The 16,974-nt window shown below is 39.2% G+C and overlaps 1 protein-coding gene across 1 annotated transcript in view; it reads right to left on the reverse strand.

The window, feature by feature from the left end:
- The window catches only part of CALCR (calcitonin receptor), a gene marked incomplete at its 5' end in the record, with an annotated part of 67,202 nt that extends 53,390 nt beyond the window's left edge, over window positions 1-13,812 (reverse strand). The window contains 3 exons of the mRNA XM_010143723.1: window positions 3,626-3,736; window positions 7,722-7,875; window positions 13,688-13,812. Coding sequence (XP_010142025.1) covers window positions 3,626-3,736; window positions 7,722-7,875; window positions 13,688-13,812 — 390 coding nt within the window. The remainder of the gene's footprint in view (window positions 1-3,625; window positions 3,737-7,721; window positions 7,876-13,687) is intronic.
- Window positions 13,813-16,974: the final 3,162 nt, after the last annotated feature.

Here is a 16,974-nt window from a genome sequence, read left to right on the forward strand (position 1 = left end):
GGGAAAGAAGCGTGGGAAGCCCTAAGTGAACAAACTAGATTATCACTGTGGTCCTTCCTTCTTTCAGAATACAGATTCTTATCTAGTAAGAACTGATGGAAGTTAAGTGAATTAAGTGGGATGGCATCTGGCTGTGAAGTTGTCAGACACAACATGAACAGAGCACTGAGCATGATCTCCATCATTTTGCTTCTGGGTCCTTTTCTCCAGAATATGATTTCACTTTATTTACTTTCTAACGTACCATAGCAATTTCTTCTTGTCATCGATGCTGAATGTTGCGGGGGTTCCTATATAGAGGGCTGCTATACAGCACCCACAGGTGCAGATGAGAGGAGGGTCTGATCCTATGCTACCAGATAATGTTTCACTTTTCCAGTTAAAAATGACATATAAAACCACAGAAAGAGAGCTGAATGACATCATTGTACTGCAGGACTTGAAGCAGGACACAGCCACAAATTAAAGTAACTTATTTGTCAGTGAGCTGCTGCACAGTAGTTCTGCAAATCTCAGTGCAGCCCAAAGCAACACAGTGTGAAATCTTCATTTCAGAAATCCATGGAGTTACTTGCATGCCTAAAATACATGCTGAGGTGATTTGATATCGTGGAGACCTCATGGAAAAGTAATTGACAGGCACTGCATTTTTCACCTTGTAAAGACCATTGTTCTTTAGGATGAATTTTCTGTTTCTCAGCAGAAAATCTAGTTGTATTTTGTTTAACAGGTATAAGTTACCAAAGGAAATAATGACTTGTGACACAAAACCTGACAGACTTCTCAGGACAGCTGAATCTGTACTTTAGACCACCTGTAAGTGGCAGCCACTTCCATTAGCAGTTGAAAGAATTCTAGTCACCTCCATGATTTCTTGTCTGCCTCCTATTTTATCTTAATAAAGATCAAAGATAATGTCCGGGTGTGACAATCAGCCATCTGTAAAGCAAAGGCTGGCTACCTGCTGTTTTGATTCTGCAGATGTAATAGTGCTGGAGAACTCAACAGCTACTCTAGGAAAGCAGCTCTGGCTCAATTAGGAGATGCTGAGCTGCTGCCGAGCCAGGCAAACAGTTGACTGACCAGGATGCAGGCAAAGAGACTGACAGAGGTGCTGACAAGAAGAGAGATGTGAAAAATACTGAGTCTGGTATTGCAGACTCAGTACATATACAGATATTGGTCCTAAACAGGACAGCAGGAAATTCATTACTGGAGGAGGCTTTTCATCCTATGGCTGTGTACAGAGAACAGGAATACTAAAAAATTCCCAAATCTGCAAGTTTTGAAATGTGGCAGAAAGAGTAACCGCAGTATGTACACACCGTGGGCCAGTCCCTGCAGCACACATCTATACATTAAAAAGTGAATTGCTATCAGCCATAAGAGCCACAGACCTTGGCATTGACAGGCATTACTAAGATGAGTGAGGTGCTTCTCCATGGATGGCTTCAAGTGTTCCTTTGAAGAGGGCTGTTGTAGCAGAGCAATTAGTTCAGAACAAGTCACTGGAGACAAGTGGGCAAGTCGAAAAGCTGGGATTAGGCGGCTTGGGAGGAAGTAGGAGAGTGGTTCTACAGTCATTCCCCTGCATTGAGGGATGAGGACCTTGAGTTGTGGGGAGACTTTTGTGTTCAAGGGCTGCCCAATACTACCTTTTGCAGGTATTAGCTCAACAGTGCAGGAACATGTACAAATTAGGTCTGTTAGTGCCACAATTTCTTTTCTATGAAAAGATGGAAGCAAGGAAAGTAGAAGCCTTGGAGTAAATCGTCCTATTCACCAAAGTGTCAGTTGCCACACGGGGAGGATATAATAAACAAAATGGGGGCCAAAGTAGAAGGTACAGACCCCATCCAAGAGGCACCTCTAACATGCATGCAAGAAAAGGCTTGTGCAACCTCAGGATCCAGAGCTTCAAACTCTCTCCTGAACGCGAGCACTTCTGTCTGGGAGCTGAACCAAATTTGTCAAACTCTTCTAAAATGCCCTTCTGCCATCTTTTGTGCAAACAGTGTAATGATTGAAGCAGTTGACCACAGAAAGGGAGACATAGGTCAAAGGTCCTCCAGCTGAGGATCTCAGCTCCTCAGCCTTTTTCCCCCCAGGTACTCCAATGATCAGTCATGAGTATGGCCCTGCTTCAATACTCCTCATTGAAAACTATGATGCTATTCAAAAAAGACATCAAGACTAAGTGTGTCAGAAAGCAAAAATAGGTCACAAAAGACATGACTTTGTGATTGGGTGCCTGTTGTTTGCATCAAGGATGTAAACTGCTGTGAAGATTTGTGGAGTATGTCCCAGGGTATTCTCACAAGAGGTGGACAGTCACACTGCCATGAGAGCTCACCTCCTAGGCATGCAAATCCTTCAATCCATCCTGACCAATGCCTACTTGCACTGGAAAGGGGGAGGTTCCTCCGCTGAAGTTTGGATGCAGGTTTGAATCCCCTGAGACTGGGGCTGACACTGGAAGTTTCCTACTAGCTGGGTGAATTCTCTAATTGTGGATAGCTTAATTTATAAAGAACAGAAATATTGATCAATCTCGTGCTACTGCAAATAGGATTCAGCAAAATGCATACTGGATCTGATTCAAACTCCTCTGTTTCTAAATAGGCAATAAGCTCAACTAATCAGCAGTTTTAGCTAATGGCACTGGGTAATTACTTCACAGCCACGCAATAGTCTGTTTCCTTACTTTCCAGTTTGGCACATACATTTTGTTTTAGCCTTCTTGAAAATTTTTAGATTTATTTACCCTCCCTTACATATGTTTAGTTTCACAATTTTTAACTGTAATTGGTACACTGTGTCTATGCTGGATTTAGCACACTGTGGCATCAAGCACCATCCTGAGTGTGGAAGACACAACTCTGTCTTTCTTCAAACAACACTCTGTGTGGAGTTCTACTTGTGCCTAATGTTTCCTCATATCTATTTAGCCATATTTCTGTCCTTGATTTTTCCTTTCATGCATCTTTTTAAACATTCTTGAATTACATATCTTAGTTTGCATGACTTCTAGTATTTGTATGAAGAATTCAATGAACAACTGAAACTTGAAGACTGAAAGAACATTATTTCAGCTTATCTTCTTTCATGAAAAGATATTTTCCATTAAAGCCAAAGAACATGCTGATATACATTTCAAGGACTGGAAAAGCCAATCCATAAGACTCTCTTGCCTTACTTCCTTTCTCTTTCCCCTCTTTGGAAAAGAAGGGGAATAGGGGGCATAAGAGAGAGTGCCTGCCATTTGTCTAGTGGCCATCCCAGCTCTAACCCTTGACACATACACCTAAGCATTTTGTCTTCATTATAAAAACTTAGAATGAAATGCTAAGAATGTTGTTATATTACAACTAAGTAGTTAGTATTTTCATAAACTAGATTCCATAAATCCATGTATTACATTTATGTAAATATAAAGACACATAAAATAGTTTTTCAAATCATAGTGTATAAATTAGGCAACACAAAAGATTGATCTATTTTAATTTCAGTCAAACTCTCTGATATTTCACAATGCTGAAAAAATGCCATTGGAATCATGCTTCCACTCAATGACACGAATGTTCTGAAGACTTCTTTTGGAAGATGATAAAAAGAAATACTGTACCAGTTGGATCAAAGTCTGGAAAATAATCTGGACAATTCTGAGCAGTGATTCTGCCAGCAGGTGTGTCGTCCCAGCACAACCAGCCATCCCATGTTCGGTTGCAGAACAGACCTGGATATTTAAGAGGAATGCAGTACTTAATTCAATACACAGTCATTCCTGAACCTTCTCTGTTCTACCTTCTCAAGGAACATTGCCATCTCCAAAAATTGTGTTTTCTTTTTGCAGTAAAAGCTCTTGTTATTGCTACACATTGAGTGACATTCAGGGGGTACTAGGTACTTCGTTTTGCTGACCTGATGTTACTGGTGTTCATTTTACTGGAAAGTAATGTTTTAAAGCCTGTTGAAATGAACTTTGAATGTTGGGTCTGATCGTACAAATTCCTCTTTTTGATTCTCCTTCCATCCTTTGCCGTAAGTGTGTACGCTGGTGGTACCCAAAGCTACCTTACAGACACCCACTTCTCATTTAATATGCTGTTAGGCAGGTCTGAAAACCAAAACTTCAAAATGTAAAGGTAGAAAGGGGTTGCAGGTCCCAGCTAAAAGCAAAATTTGCAGAGACAGTTCCCTGTAAGGTTGCTGGATGGCTCAGCACTAGAAATCAGTGACATAACTACAGATCCAGTGAAGCAGGTGCAAGACCAATCTGCAACTGCCGAACTCTGCCCGCTGATGTTGTCTGGACAGGCATGCTGTGATCCTGTCCTCATGATGCCCCTTCTGGGAAGATTGCACTGCTGAGGCTGTGTGCCCTACATGGACCATTCCCAGCCCCTGGAACAGTGGCCATACTAGGGGAGCAGAACACAGCTCATTCTAGATTCCTGTTACAGAGATGCTACCTACTACGGTCCACAGAAACTGTGCTATAGGACTGCTTACTGTAACACAAGTTCCTGACTCACTCTGGTTTTATCCAAGTAACACATTAAAAAAAATTCTATACTTTTAGTTATTTCCCATTTAAAATCAGTTTGTGTTGAGGAAAAGGTATTTATCATCATGATCATCAGATTAAAGGAAAATGCAGTGAGATTTATTTCCCCTTTTTTGTTCTAGCCCCAAGGGACTTTCAGAATTGCTGCTATGACCATGTAGGTTATTTTTAAAAGAATCATATGCAAGTCACTTAATAATCATTGAAAGTTAATAAAATATGGGCAGCTAATTGCTTCTGGTATTTTTAAAATTATCCACAGATAAGTTTTCTTACTGAAGCTCCAAAGCTGTAAAAAGACATCCAAATTGTTAAATTTGCATGACTAACTGTTTTTAAGTCAAAATAGTTGTGAATTAAAAATTGAAAGCATAAAATGTTCCTAATGAATTTTTTCCACATTAGGAGTCTAGCAAAAATATTGTAATGAACTGTTTTCTTCATTAGCTGAGATTTTATGCATGTCTATTCTTCACCATCAAGTTAAATGCGCTAATGTTACTTGTTCATGTAATCAACCAACCATCATATTAGCATTCCTTCAGGCATTCTCATGTTTTTCTCTAGCTTTGAGATGTATCTGAAAGACTTTTAGGAATCACTTTTTAATTTCAAAGAAAAAGAAGAGTAGAAAATGTTTACAACTTGAGCTTGTATCTGAAAGACACTGAAGAATGGGGTTTTGCCTTGTCTGATAAAGAAAAAAATTACTGATGTTGTTCTATACATTGCGGAATGTGTCTTTCAAGCAAAGTAACAGTATATGTATGCACGCATACATCCATAAATATGTATATGTACACATATAAGTAGATACCCACACAAATATATATATATATGTTTTTTAAGTGCTGCAGAAAACATAACAATGGAAGTAGTAAAACAGAAAAGAGTTGAACACCATATTGTTATATCACTGACTAAAACTATCACATTTTTGGATGGACAGAGAATGCAGGAGTGCTTCGCTGTCCTGGAAGGATGGTCAGGTGTTCCCATATGCCTGAGCTTCTGATTTTGTTATTTTGTTGGGATTTAATGTAACCAATTCTACCTTGAAATGGGCAAGATAAAGGTGTGTAACGTGGTCTGTTACTTCAACTCTGCTAACATGTGGCCGCTTGTAATGCTGCCAGAGCTCACCTGTATTATACCATCTCTCTGGTTCTTGAGCATCAGATACTACACAGTTCTCCGCAGTTCACTGCCATCAGCTTTGAGCTCCAGGATTAGGAAGGTTTTAAACTACCTTTGTGCCAACCTACAAATAGGTTACATCAGGGACTGCAGAGATACCAGGGAAAGATCAGACACATCTTGGTTGGCGCTGTAAAGTTGTACCAGACATTGGGCTTTCCTGGGTACTTCAGTTCAGGCTCCACTACTGCTTGTGCTGAAAATGCATACCCACTATACCCCTTCAACTTATGCATTGGGCTTTTCCACTCAGGAGACATCCCTATGGTTGTTCTTTGCATGAAAGGAATTTCCCATCTCATCCCATCCTCCCTTTTAAATTTGCAGTCAGGAGACTTAGACTCTTGGTCCTTCAAATCATTTACAAAGCATAAATGTTGGAGGGCTGGTGAGGATCCTGTAACTCAGTTGAAAATGCAACTCCTTAGTCATCCATTGTCTTCATTCTGGGTTATGCACGAATTAAGTGCACATTGCTATGAACATAACAATCCCCAATGGCATACTTGAATCTAGCTGCCAGTCAAAGGAATGCACAAACTGCTGTGCTCTGTCAATGGCAGGATGTCAGCAACTCTGGGGACAATCTCCTTGAGGACACTGCCAGGAATTCATGTCATGAGACATACAAATTGCCAGCTCATGCTGGGAAAACACTTCAGCCCTTTGCAGCTAGGTGCAAAAAAAAAAAAAAAAAAAAAAAAAGTAAACACAAAGGGGCAAAGAAAAGAGGCAATAATTACATATTTATAGAGCTGGAGACTCATGGTGGGAAAACCCCACCCCTTTTTGCAGCGAGGGAAAAAAAAAAAAAAAAAAAAAAAGTTAATCCAGAGGAGCTAGCAACAGATGCAATAATTACATATTTATAGAGCTGGAGACTAAAAAAGTAATCTGAGCAGACAGTAAGCTATTTCCCCCTCAAGCTCAACACGTAAAGGCTTGTTTAGGTCTGAAAGACAATGCTTTCTACCCCATAACACCATTTAAATTCTTGTGGGTTTTCCCCATTATTGTCTGAATGAAAACCTTTTTGAAGCAATGGAAATCTCTGCATACATTCCAAAACATTCCTGCATCAAGACCCGAGTACCTTAACATCTAATTATTCTTTGAGTCTTACAGAAATGTCTTTGTTCTTGAATTACAAAAAATCCAACATTATCTGAACCCCATCTATCAGGTTGGGGGTTTTAATTATGATATTAAAAATACATTTTCTCTTTAAACTGTGTCCTCAGTATCTCTGTTCTTTATTTGCATAACTCCCCACAACACTTCCAGTATTTTTTCTCTAGCATCCTCATAAATTCTTCCATATTTTCTGTGAGAAAAAGCGACCAGAACACTTAATCCCAACCAGAAATTGTGCTTCATTATTACAGTGCCATTGTAGCATCACTATTATTTGTCATTTCCCTTTCTATATATTTTAATATGTGCCTTGTATTCAGTAAAGATGTGTCCTCAGTCCTTTATAAACCTCTTTTTGCTACTGTCACTGCTGAATATGGAATATCTGGCACATCTACATTGGTACAGAGCAAGGCAGCTATCAGTCCATACAAGAACGACAGAAAAAGGAAGCAGTGAGGGAAGCAAACAGAATGACATTTATATTTAAGAGATCACTGTTCACAATCAGGACTTTGTGTGAGCTTGCTGAAAGGTTCTGAAGAATGCCACTCCCTAAGCAAGAACAAGAGCTATTCAACAGCACATCACTGAGCCAAAAAGTAGATGACAGGGGTACCATCTGCATGGGGAGGAAGAGCTGTTCATTCCCTGAACTTGTTTCAAGTTTTTTTCATTTTCAGCACTTAGGGTGAATATGACTACTGCTTACAGGAAGGAAACTGCACCCTGAGGAAGACTGTGGGTTAGTATGCAGAAGAAAATATTTATAGTGATACAAGCAAGCATGGCAATAGCCAGATTTTCTTTTAAACTTTTTTACCTTTTTTCTTATATGGAGGAGCTCTGTTCATCCTCTCATAGCATTTGAACTGTGAATCTATTATCTTCTGTCGTATGACTGAATTTTCAGTTACTACAGGCTCTAATGTAGGATCAGTGTAATTTATCGTAGAAGAAAGACTTGGAACCATTCTCTGTACAGAAAGAAAAAACCATTAGTATAAGTGAATAATCCAGGAGGAGAAAATAAAAAGGTGAGGAACAGAAATCTCTACTATGCATGCTTCAAAGGCCTTTTATTTGCACATGGGTCTAACATTATTATAGGTCTTATACCGCTTGCAAGGTAAATGCTAAATTTGTTCTAGTTTACCTCACTATAAACTCAGGATTTTAGCCAAGCCCTTTTTCTTGGCGAAGAGGACCATTAAGTACTTGATAAAGTCTTCAAAGTCTTTCCATTTAGCTTAGCAATCTGCAAAAAATATTTTATATCTGCCCAAAGTTACAGCCATGTATTTCCACTCAGTTGTGTCGATTTCTCTCCAGACTGACCAGACTAAATATCTCAGTGCCACAGCCTCAAAACTGATTATTTAATGTTTTATGTCATCTGCTTTGAGGTCCTTCAACTGTTAAGGTCACAGAAACACAGGGCAGAGGGTTTAAACCTCACTACCTGGTCTTTTTTCCTACTTAAGTTCCTAAGCACAGTCCCTAAATTTGAGTCTGAATAGCTAGGTCCTCTTTGATCAAGTGGCATCTTCTGACTTCTCCCATGCTGAGCTGTCCTGCAGGGCAAAGCGAAGGTTTATTGCTTCTGGAAGGCAAAAATCTAAGGTGGAGAGGTCAGTTATCTTTTTTTTCCACCCATCCACCCATCCATCCACTCATCCATCCATCCATCCATCCACCCATCCATCCATCCATCCACCCATCCATCCATCCATCCACCCATCCTCCTGTTGCACAGCCCACTCTGTGAGCCAGGGTGGAAATAAGAGTGTGGAACTTGAGTTAATTCTGTTCTGTGTTAATTCTGTATCAGGACACTTCTCTGAACGAAGGTGATAGGAAAAGATTTGTTCCTCTGTTTCCCCAAGCAAAAGCACTTTCTTTGTAGGACCCTCGATTTTTCCCTATACTAAACCATACTAAAGTCATCACAAACACATACAGAATCATTTACAGGCTGTTTTAAAACTTAGGACTCTCATAAACACACAAACCTGATGTTTTTATCAGCAAATATTAGCACATAGATCTCTAAGCAAGGGTTTGTAGTTGTTCAAACTGAAAACATGACAGGATTGAAAAATCGAATACCAGCTTAATTCTTAAATTTTTGCTCCCCTTTTTAAATTGAATATCACAAGCAATTATATATCATTAATACATTTTTTTTTCCCATTTGCACAAACAAACACCTTGGTAAACTACACAGCAAAACCACAGTAGGTTTGACTTAGCTAAAAAAAGAAAAAAGCCATTACTTTACCCTGATACTTCTGTGTCAAACCACCTCAGTTTAATCTTTTTATACTCTTACACCTAAGAAATTATTTTTTCATAATTTAATCTAATATCCTTTGATACAAACATAATTTTCAACTGTATACAGCTTACTATCTGAAGACTGGAGGACAGTGAAGGGAGTTTATCTTGTTGTGTAAACAGTTACTTGAAATAAAATGGGAGGAATAAGAAAGAAGATACTTCCTGGCAGAAACAGTTTTATATACACATGTGTGTGTATATACAAACACACACAAAGACATGCTTGGACAGTAAAGCCATTTGGAACCTTTCTTCTGGTCATGCAAGAGAAAAATTAAGCATCTAGAAAGCCAAAACATGAAATACAGAAACAAAGGCAAACATCAGAGATCCCTCACTTATTAAAATTTTAAAGGGTGTAACTGGAGTCCATGAGGATCATTTAAAAACCAGCCAAGCAGTATCTTACATCCAGCTTGTAGTATAGGCAAGTGCAGATGAGGTTCTTCAGACACCATCAGGTCTGTCTTAGCTCTTCATGAACATGTATCACCACAGGCTTTGGTACTTCTCTGAAAGGATTCATAGACACTCTACTTTTATTTTTTCTATTCTTATTTTGAATAATACCTTGGTTGCAAGCTATCTGCATTCAACAGAAGAATAATGATATCATCAAGAAAACTAGGGGGATTTTGGTGGCATCACCTCTAATCTCAAAAACGCATCTGTTACTCTGGGCCAGTTTGGGAAGACATCCATGTTTTGAAAGCATAAGCATCTCATTGTGATTGGAAAACACCACCAATTTTTCTTGCCCCGAAACAATGCTTTTATTTTGGTTTTGTTTTCATCTAGGAAGGAGATGATCTATTCTTCACATCTGTTTGACCAAACTAGATCAAAATTATTTCACACTGACAGAGACCAGAAAGACTGATGCTGCTGGTCATAAACACTGTGTGGTTTCATTTGCTTTATCTGTACAGAATAAAGTACAACTCAGACATGAAACAATTGGCAAAGGCCAGCTACACCAATAGAAACTGTAGAAATTGTTCAGCGCTCCAGATCAACTCTCCCCTATTCTAAATATTTTTGAAGTCACTTTTACACACCATTTTTAAAAGGTCAGACCATTCCCGGAAGGTTTCACATACAGAAACATATAAGCTGAAATCAAAAGTAAGATACCCCACCAGAAGAAGAATGACCTATTTATATCTTTTAACTGGTGAAGATGTAATGGCTTATAACTAGAGAAGATGGTTTTGGGGAGTAAGATACAAGTTAGAGAACAAAGACAACTTAAAGGTCAGTTTCACAACTTGTGTGTAAGGGACTAATCCAATTTCTGGGAAAAGTCAGCTATTGTTGGGTATGGGTTAATGAGAATATTTTAATACTTGGAGGCAGAGAGTACCTGTGGTTAGGATAAATATCTTGGATTGTGCACAAAATTATTTAAAGTCCTCAACCATGTAACCAGGAGGACTGCCCATTCTACTGCCACTGTGCAAGGCAATCATGGCCCAGGTGAAATTGCCAGCAAAATTTCTATTGCCCACATTTAGGCCATGATTTCACTCAGAGAGATTAAAAATACAGGTAGGACTGCATCAGTGGAACTCAAGGGAAATTGCATCATCAGTGGAAAACACTTAGTGGACTACAGTAAATCAACAGCAAGTTTGGATAAAAAATTGGAATAATATATTAGATTACATCTGTCTCTTAAATTATCTTTTTTTTTCTCTTTTTACTGAAAGAAAGACTTAGATTTTCAAAGTTAGTTGCACAAAAATGTTTCCAGGCACTCTTGATGTAATCGAATAGCTTGTGTGTGAAATGAAATTAAGGGGTTACAGGTAGGTGTGTTACTGATACTGTTCACCTGTGATATGCCCTTTAAATGTACTTTTCCCTTCGATTGCTATTACTTCTTTCCATTAGCCTAGATTTGAAAAGCTGACCATGGAAGTCTGAACAATATTTTCTTCTACTTTAAAACCAGATGACCGTTTCAGCAGACTAATGAAAGATTAATTTGGTGGATTGCTGGACGTTGAGCAGCCACAATTATGTTTGTTTGAAATGTTGGTATTTTCTTCTGTGAAATGGAAAATCTCACATCCACCACCACTGTGGAACTTGGAGCCTAAAGCCTGATTTCCCTGAAGTCAGTTCAGTGGGTTGATAATTCAGCCTTATACTCCTGGGCTTCAGTCAGACAAAAGTCTTGGTACATTTCATGATGTTACAGATTTTTCGTTTTAGTCTTCTTGTGCTCCTTACTGTAGGGATCAGAAAGGGGCAAACAGAGTAGAAAGAAATCTTAGGATATTGCTCAATTATCAGAAGTAGCAGGAGCTTGGGCATGGCTTCACGGCAGGGGAAAGCTTAGTTTGTATAATGCTAATGGGAGAGGATGAGACTGTCCCATGAGTCTCTGTGAGTCTCTCTGTGTGTGCTCTCGTGGAACCAATGTTTAGGAATCACCTCTGTGATTACCTTTTAATTATTAGATCTAGGTATTCTAGGAATTAAGTTTTAAACCGTGTTTTCACCGTAAAAAAAGGCCAAGACTAAATAATTTTCACCTGGTTACTAGCTATGGTATTGAACAAATTTTGAATGTTCAGAGTCCGCTACTGCACATTAAAAACCCTTCCCATCCATCCATCAGTTACTTTAGATGGAAATATAAATGATGTTGATACAATAAAGGAATGCCTCATTCATTTATAAATATTCTTTATTAAAGAGAAATAAATAATTGACAACTTCATAATCAGAATGTGTTGATAGCCTGAAAGTGATTGATATGATTTCTTCAGAAGAAAATTGTTTAACTGATGTCCCATGCAGCAGTTTAGCAGCCGTACATATGATGTCACTCCTAAAAGTCCAAGTAAATGACGTCATACATACGACCACCAAGCCACCACGTGACAAAGACTGTTATAAGAAAACGAATTACGATTACAAAGAGAAAAAACAGTCTGCTGGGAATGCTGAAGTTCACTTTATACCTAGAATTAATAAAGGAATCTAGAGAAAGCAATTTAGCTTCATTATTAAACTGTATCGAAATAAACAAATAGTGCCCCGGTTTCTGTAAGACAGACATCTGCTATTAACATGCACAAGATAGGGCCCATGAGAGAATGAGATAAAGCATGAGAGAATCCAGATAAAGCAAGTTCATTTCTTTTTCCACAAAATATTGGACATGATGACCAAGCATCCCCAAATATTTTTCTACCACCATCAAGGACTTTGAAGCATACTACCTGTTGACTATATGACACTTAGAAAAAGAAGTACTTGTAGCTTTCTTTGTTTTTAGTTTTTCCCTCCTTCCACTACGTACTGTAATTTTGCAACATTTATTGTTGAGCGTAGTCAAAATATATTTCAAATTCTGGATGCTCTAACTGTTTGTTATTTATTTTGGTAGCTCAAACATTCATTTGCTACAATTCTTTTAAAACTGCTATCTGCAATCACTACTTTGTGGGTCACTAAACTCCTGTCCTTCAATTCATTACATCTTTCAGCAAGAGCTCAGCATGATTTAGACTGGTTGCAGAGCCCCTCTCATACTTTGATTATGTTTGAACTACTTTTCACAGCTGCTAGTATTAAGACAGAGAAGACAGAAATTGTGATGCCTTAGAAAGGTCATCAGTGCAAGGTATAATAATTTCTTACCCATCACAAATGTGCTAGGAAACACCAGACAATTTCTTTAAGGAAACACCTCAACATGACATGTTTTACTTAACCACTGAATGTTAAAAGTTTTCTCATACTCAATTGCTGCTGAAGTAAAATGGAAATTATCTCACAGTGAGATCCCATACAATCCCTTCCATTGCAGATTTTGGCAGCTGTTTAAACAAGCACAAGATTACCAGCCACAGCAGATTAAGACAAGGCACTTGCAATGAATAACATCTCACAAATCTTACCGTTCTTTTCCATTGCTACAGGATTTGCTCACATAGTGAATCTTTATTCTCAGAATAGCCTGAAGCAAACTGTGGGCTTAAAGCAAGGCGGCAAAGTACTTCATGGAGTTTTGCTTGCAGCTCTGAACTTGCAAGAGTTCTCTTCAGAGCAATCAATCAGCTGCATAGCAACATTCCTACTTTTTTAAAAAGCAAAGATGGAGACAAAGTATTGATCACCCTTGAAACTGGGCGAAGAGAAAGGAATACGACATTCCTATCCATCTTGGGAAACTATGAGCAGCTTGAGTCTCAATCTACACTAATTCTCACCACCTCAAATCATTGTCCGCTTGCCTTCCTGAGTATTCCTTGTGTGAGAAGAGCTCCAGAACTTGCAAGTCCCCTTCCTCACATCTTGAAGTAACCCATAGCTACAGAGGGAAATGTGCACTTCAGAACATCACTTCCAAATGCATGGTCTCACTTGGTGAGACCCGAGGGGATCTCATCATCCAAGGCTGGGAAAGGCCCTGGACTCCCAGTGGTGCCAAACAACAACCAAGACTCTGACAAAGCATACCAAAGGAAGCTGTGACAGATCTTCAGCAGCTCTTCTGGCCCACCAGAAGAGTCCCAGGGTGGGACCTGCTCTCGACCAGATGCTGGAAGAGCTGTTGTCTGAGCAAGAAAAGGCTTGTGCTTACAGTACTGGCACAGACGTGGTTTTTAAAGATTTGTGGTGACAGTCACTAAGTTGGGCAGGTGGCAAGAGCCCAGGGAGGCACATGGCCACCCCACCCCACAGGTGCATACTGCACTCCCAGCTATGAGGATCAAATAGTCGCATCATGAGTTGTGTCCTCAGCACAGTAGCAAATGTTTTACTAATTGGCTTCTGGAGACTTGAACCTACCACAACTGCATTCCAAAACATGTCAGGTTTTACAGCTACTGAAAATTATATTTAGGCTTTCACATAATTAATTTTCCAAGTTTTGTGGATGGACATTATTCACAAGCCTTTCAGGAGCTGACACGATGTTCCAGACTGTGTATAGTTTAGTGACTGAGGCTTGGTAACACTTACTTGACAGATTTGGACTTAATGAACTTGTACAACTGTTTTTTACTCAATATGAAACTATTTTACATAATATTATTTTATTATTTAGTATTTTTAAATGATAGTTTTTAAAAAATAATAGTGAATAATAGTGTGGTCTTCAGCTGCAGCACCCATTTTGTCCTTACTGTGCACTTTGTGGTTGGCTCAGGACAACAAAATTGGAATACGTGAGAAAAACTACTCCATCAATTCTTATTTATATTATAAGACCAAGCTACTATTTGTAGGCAACAGATGACAATTCTCACTTGATAAAATCATGCAGAGAATAGAACTTTCTTTTCTCAATGTCTTGCAAAATTGATCGGTCACACGGGAAAAAGACCCAAGCTTGTTTCCTCCTCATTCTCTTCAGTTTGTTGCCCCTAGACACTATGTGCTGACACTACATCTTTCTTGCAGAAAGAAATATGCACTGAGGAGATGAACTAATTGCTCCAGCATACAAGGGCTCCTGTACTTGAGGAAATAAATCTCAGTCACAATCTGTAGTTCTCAACAACAGCTAAAAACTAGAGATCATCAGGAATAAAGTGAACTAAGAAATAATGAACAATTAAATGTTCTAATGGAATTAACTTTGAATTGTAGAGGACTATCTGGTGATGCATTATCGCACATCTGAAAGCAAGGGATGCCATCAAAGAGGAAGACAGTAAGGAGTTAGTTATATTTCTAAATTAGATATTGGAGCAACTGGTGCTATAGATTTTGTTTGACGAAAGTGAGTTGTTATGGATGGATCTAAAGACAGAAGAGTAAAGTGCTACTTATTTTATGCAAAAAATTACACATGTGAGAGAGATGGTTTCTATCAGAAAGTATCAAAACCTCTTGGTAACAACTCTAAAGGACAATGTGGGGAGGGGTGTCTTTGGACACCATGTAACAAGGGTCTGTGACAAAACATTGAAGGAGAGATGTGGGATGAATCAGAGGAAGTCTTCTGCAGAGCACTGACACTGTATATGGGGCAGACAGTGCTTCAGCACTGAAAGTGTGTTAGAGAATCAAAGCTACCCCAAGAAAAGAGATTTCATGTAAAAAGCATGCCCTTCTTAATAGTGGTGACCATCACAAGGGGACTGGCACCTACAATGGGACAAATGGCATAAGCAGAGAGCATGGAGCCCAGAGGAGAAAGCAAGGACCTCAAAAGGTTGTATTGCTTTTCAACAGCTTGTGGTCAACAGCTGGGAGCACAGGACACAGGCGAGGATGTCAGTAAACTATTAAAGCCATTGAAAGAGGAAGATCAGAAGGATGGTTTGTGTGGTGGGTAAAGAACAGGAATGGGAGATCACCCCTATGTCACAAATCAATTTAATTATTACATCTTCCTAAACCTCAGACACTGGCTGACATGAAACTCCCAGGGGGTCACAGCTCTGGGAACCAAGGAGAGGAACCATCAGTGTGGGAACAGTCTTTCTGGAAGAGAAGGAAAGATGCTCTTTCTTCATTACAGACCACAAATAAAATGTAAAAAATGAACCTTTTCTACCAGCTACAATTGGGGAAATTTTTTGAAAAATGACTGATATAAATGAATTTTCGTCTTTAATCTAACAGCAGTGTTCTGGCAAGTATTATGAAGGAACCAGAGCTAGTTCATGGTCCACTTCTACGACCATGTCTTCTCCCTTACCAGAATATAAATTAATCTAGGGAGTCTCTAAATAGATCACACTACGGCCACTGCAGTGGAGAAGGAAGGAATATAGAGATTGGAACAGTGAAAATGTAAGGAAATTTGTGCTTAAGCTATCCACTGAGGTCAGAAGTGGAAGGGCCCTCTGGTGCAAAGATATCTAACAGGAAGGGGATGCAAATCACTGCAGAGTTTCCTCAAGAAATACTCGCCTTGGAGTACTGTAGGTATGAACACAAAACTAACGTTGCACACATGCTATTATGTGTGAGAGACTTAAAAGATAACAGGGCAAGGATCAGTTCAGTCCTTCAGGGCTCACCTACAAATCCATGCTGTAGATCAGAGCAACTCAGATGCTCAGACATGCTGTTTACAATTTTAGTTATCAGAATATTTACAGTCCTGTCACTTGGCAGGGGGAGAAAAATAATCTGGAACTGTTCCTTCAGTTGGCATTGGCTTGTTATAGGAAAAATCCAGGCCCCTGTCAGGCTATGCAGATCAGCTGGGATTCAAACCCAGAAGAAAGCTGGTCTCCATAACTCTGTTTTGATAGAGACATTTCTGACCATGGGTGATTTTCCAGAAGTGCTTTGCTACATGCATCCCTTGCAGGGCTACGCAGAACAGCCACAAAAGGTCACAAATATCAGAATATTGCAACATACCTCAAGGCAGAAGACTTCTGCCAAACACAGGGATGGCTCCTCAAATCTTTAACTAATTCTGGACAATTTTTTTGAGACCACGTTAGCAGAAATGTATTAACTCTCCTACAATCTTTCTCCCGTTCTCCCATTCTTCTTTGGATAAGGGTCCTAATCCTAAGCTATGAATTCAGTATTTTACTGAAGTGTTCTTTGCTGTTCTCCTGGATTTTCTATGATCTCATTTAATTGTTCTTTTTTTACCTCCTTCTATCTGTCATTCTCTTACTGTGCTCTACTTTCTTTCCCTCCTTTTTATCCGTATAAATTTAAGTGGCAAACCACTGGAGGCAAGGTAAACTGAGAGGAGTGACACAACCCAGTGGACATACAAGGAAGAGTACAGGTAACAG

The sequence above is a fragment of the Buceros rhinoceros genome, unplaced genomic scaffold, assembly GCF_000710305.1.
Source record: "Buceros rhinoceros silvestris isolate BGI_N320 unplaced genomic scaffold, ASM71030v1 scaffold17119, whole genome shotgun sequence".
In the NCBI taxonomy this organism is placed as follows: Eukaryota; Metazoa; Chordata; class Aves; order Bucerotiformes; family Bucerotidae; genus Buceros; species Buceros rhinoceros.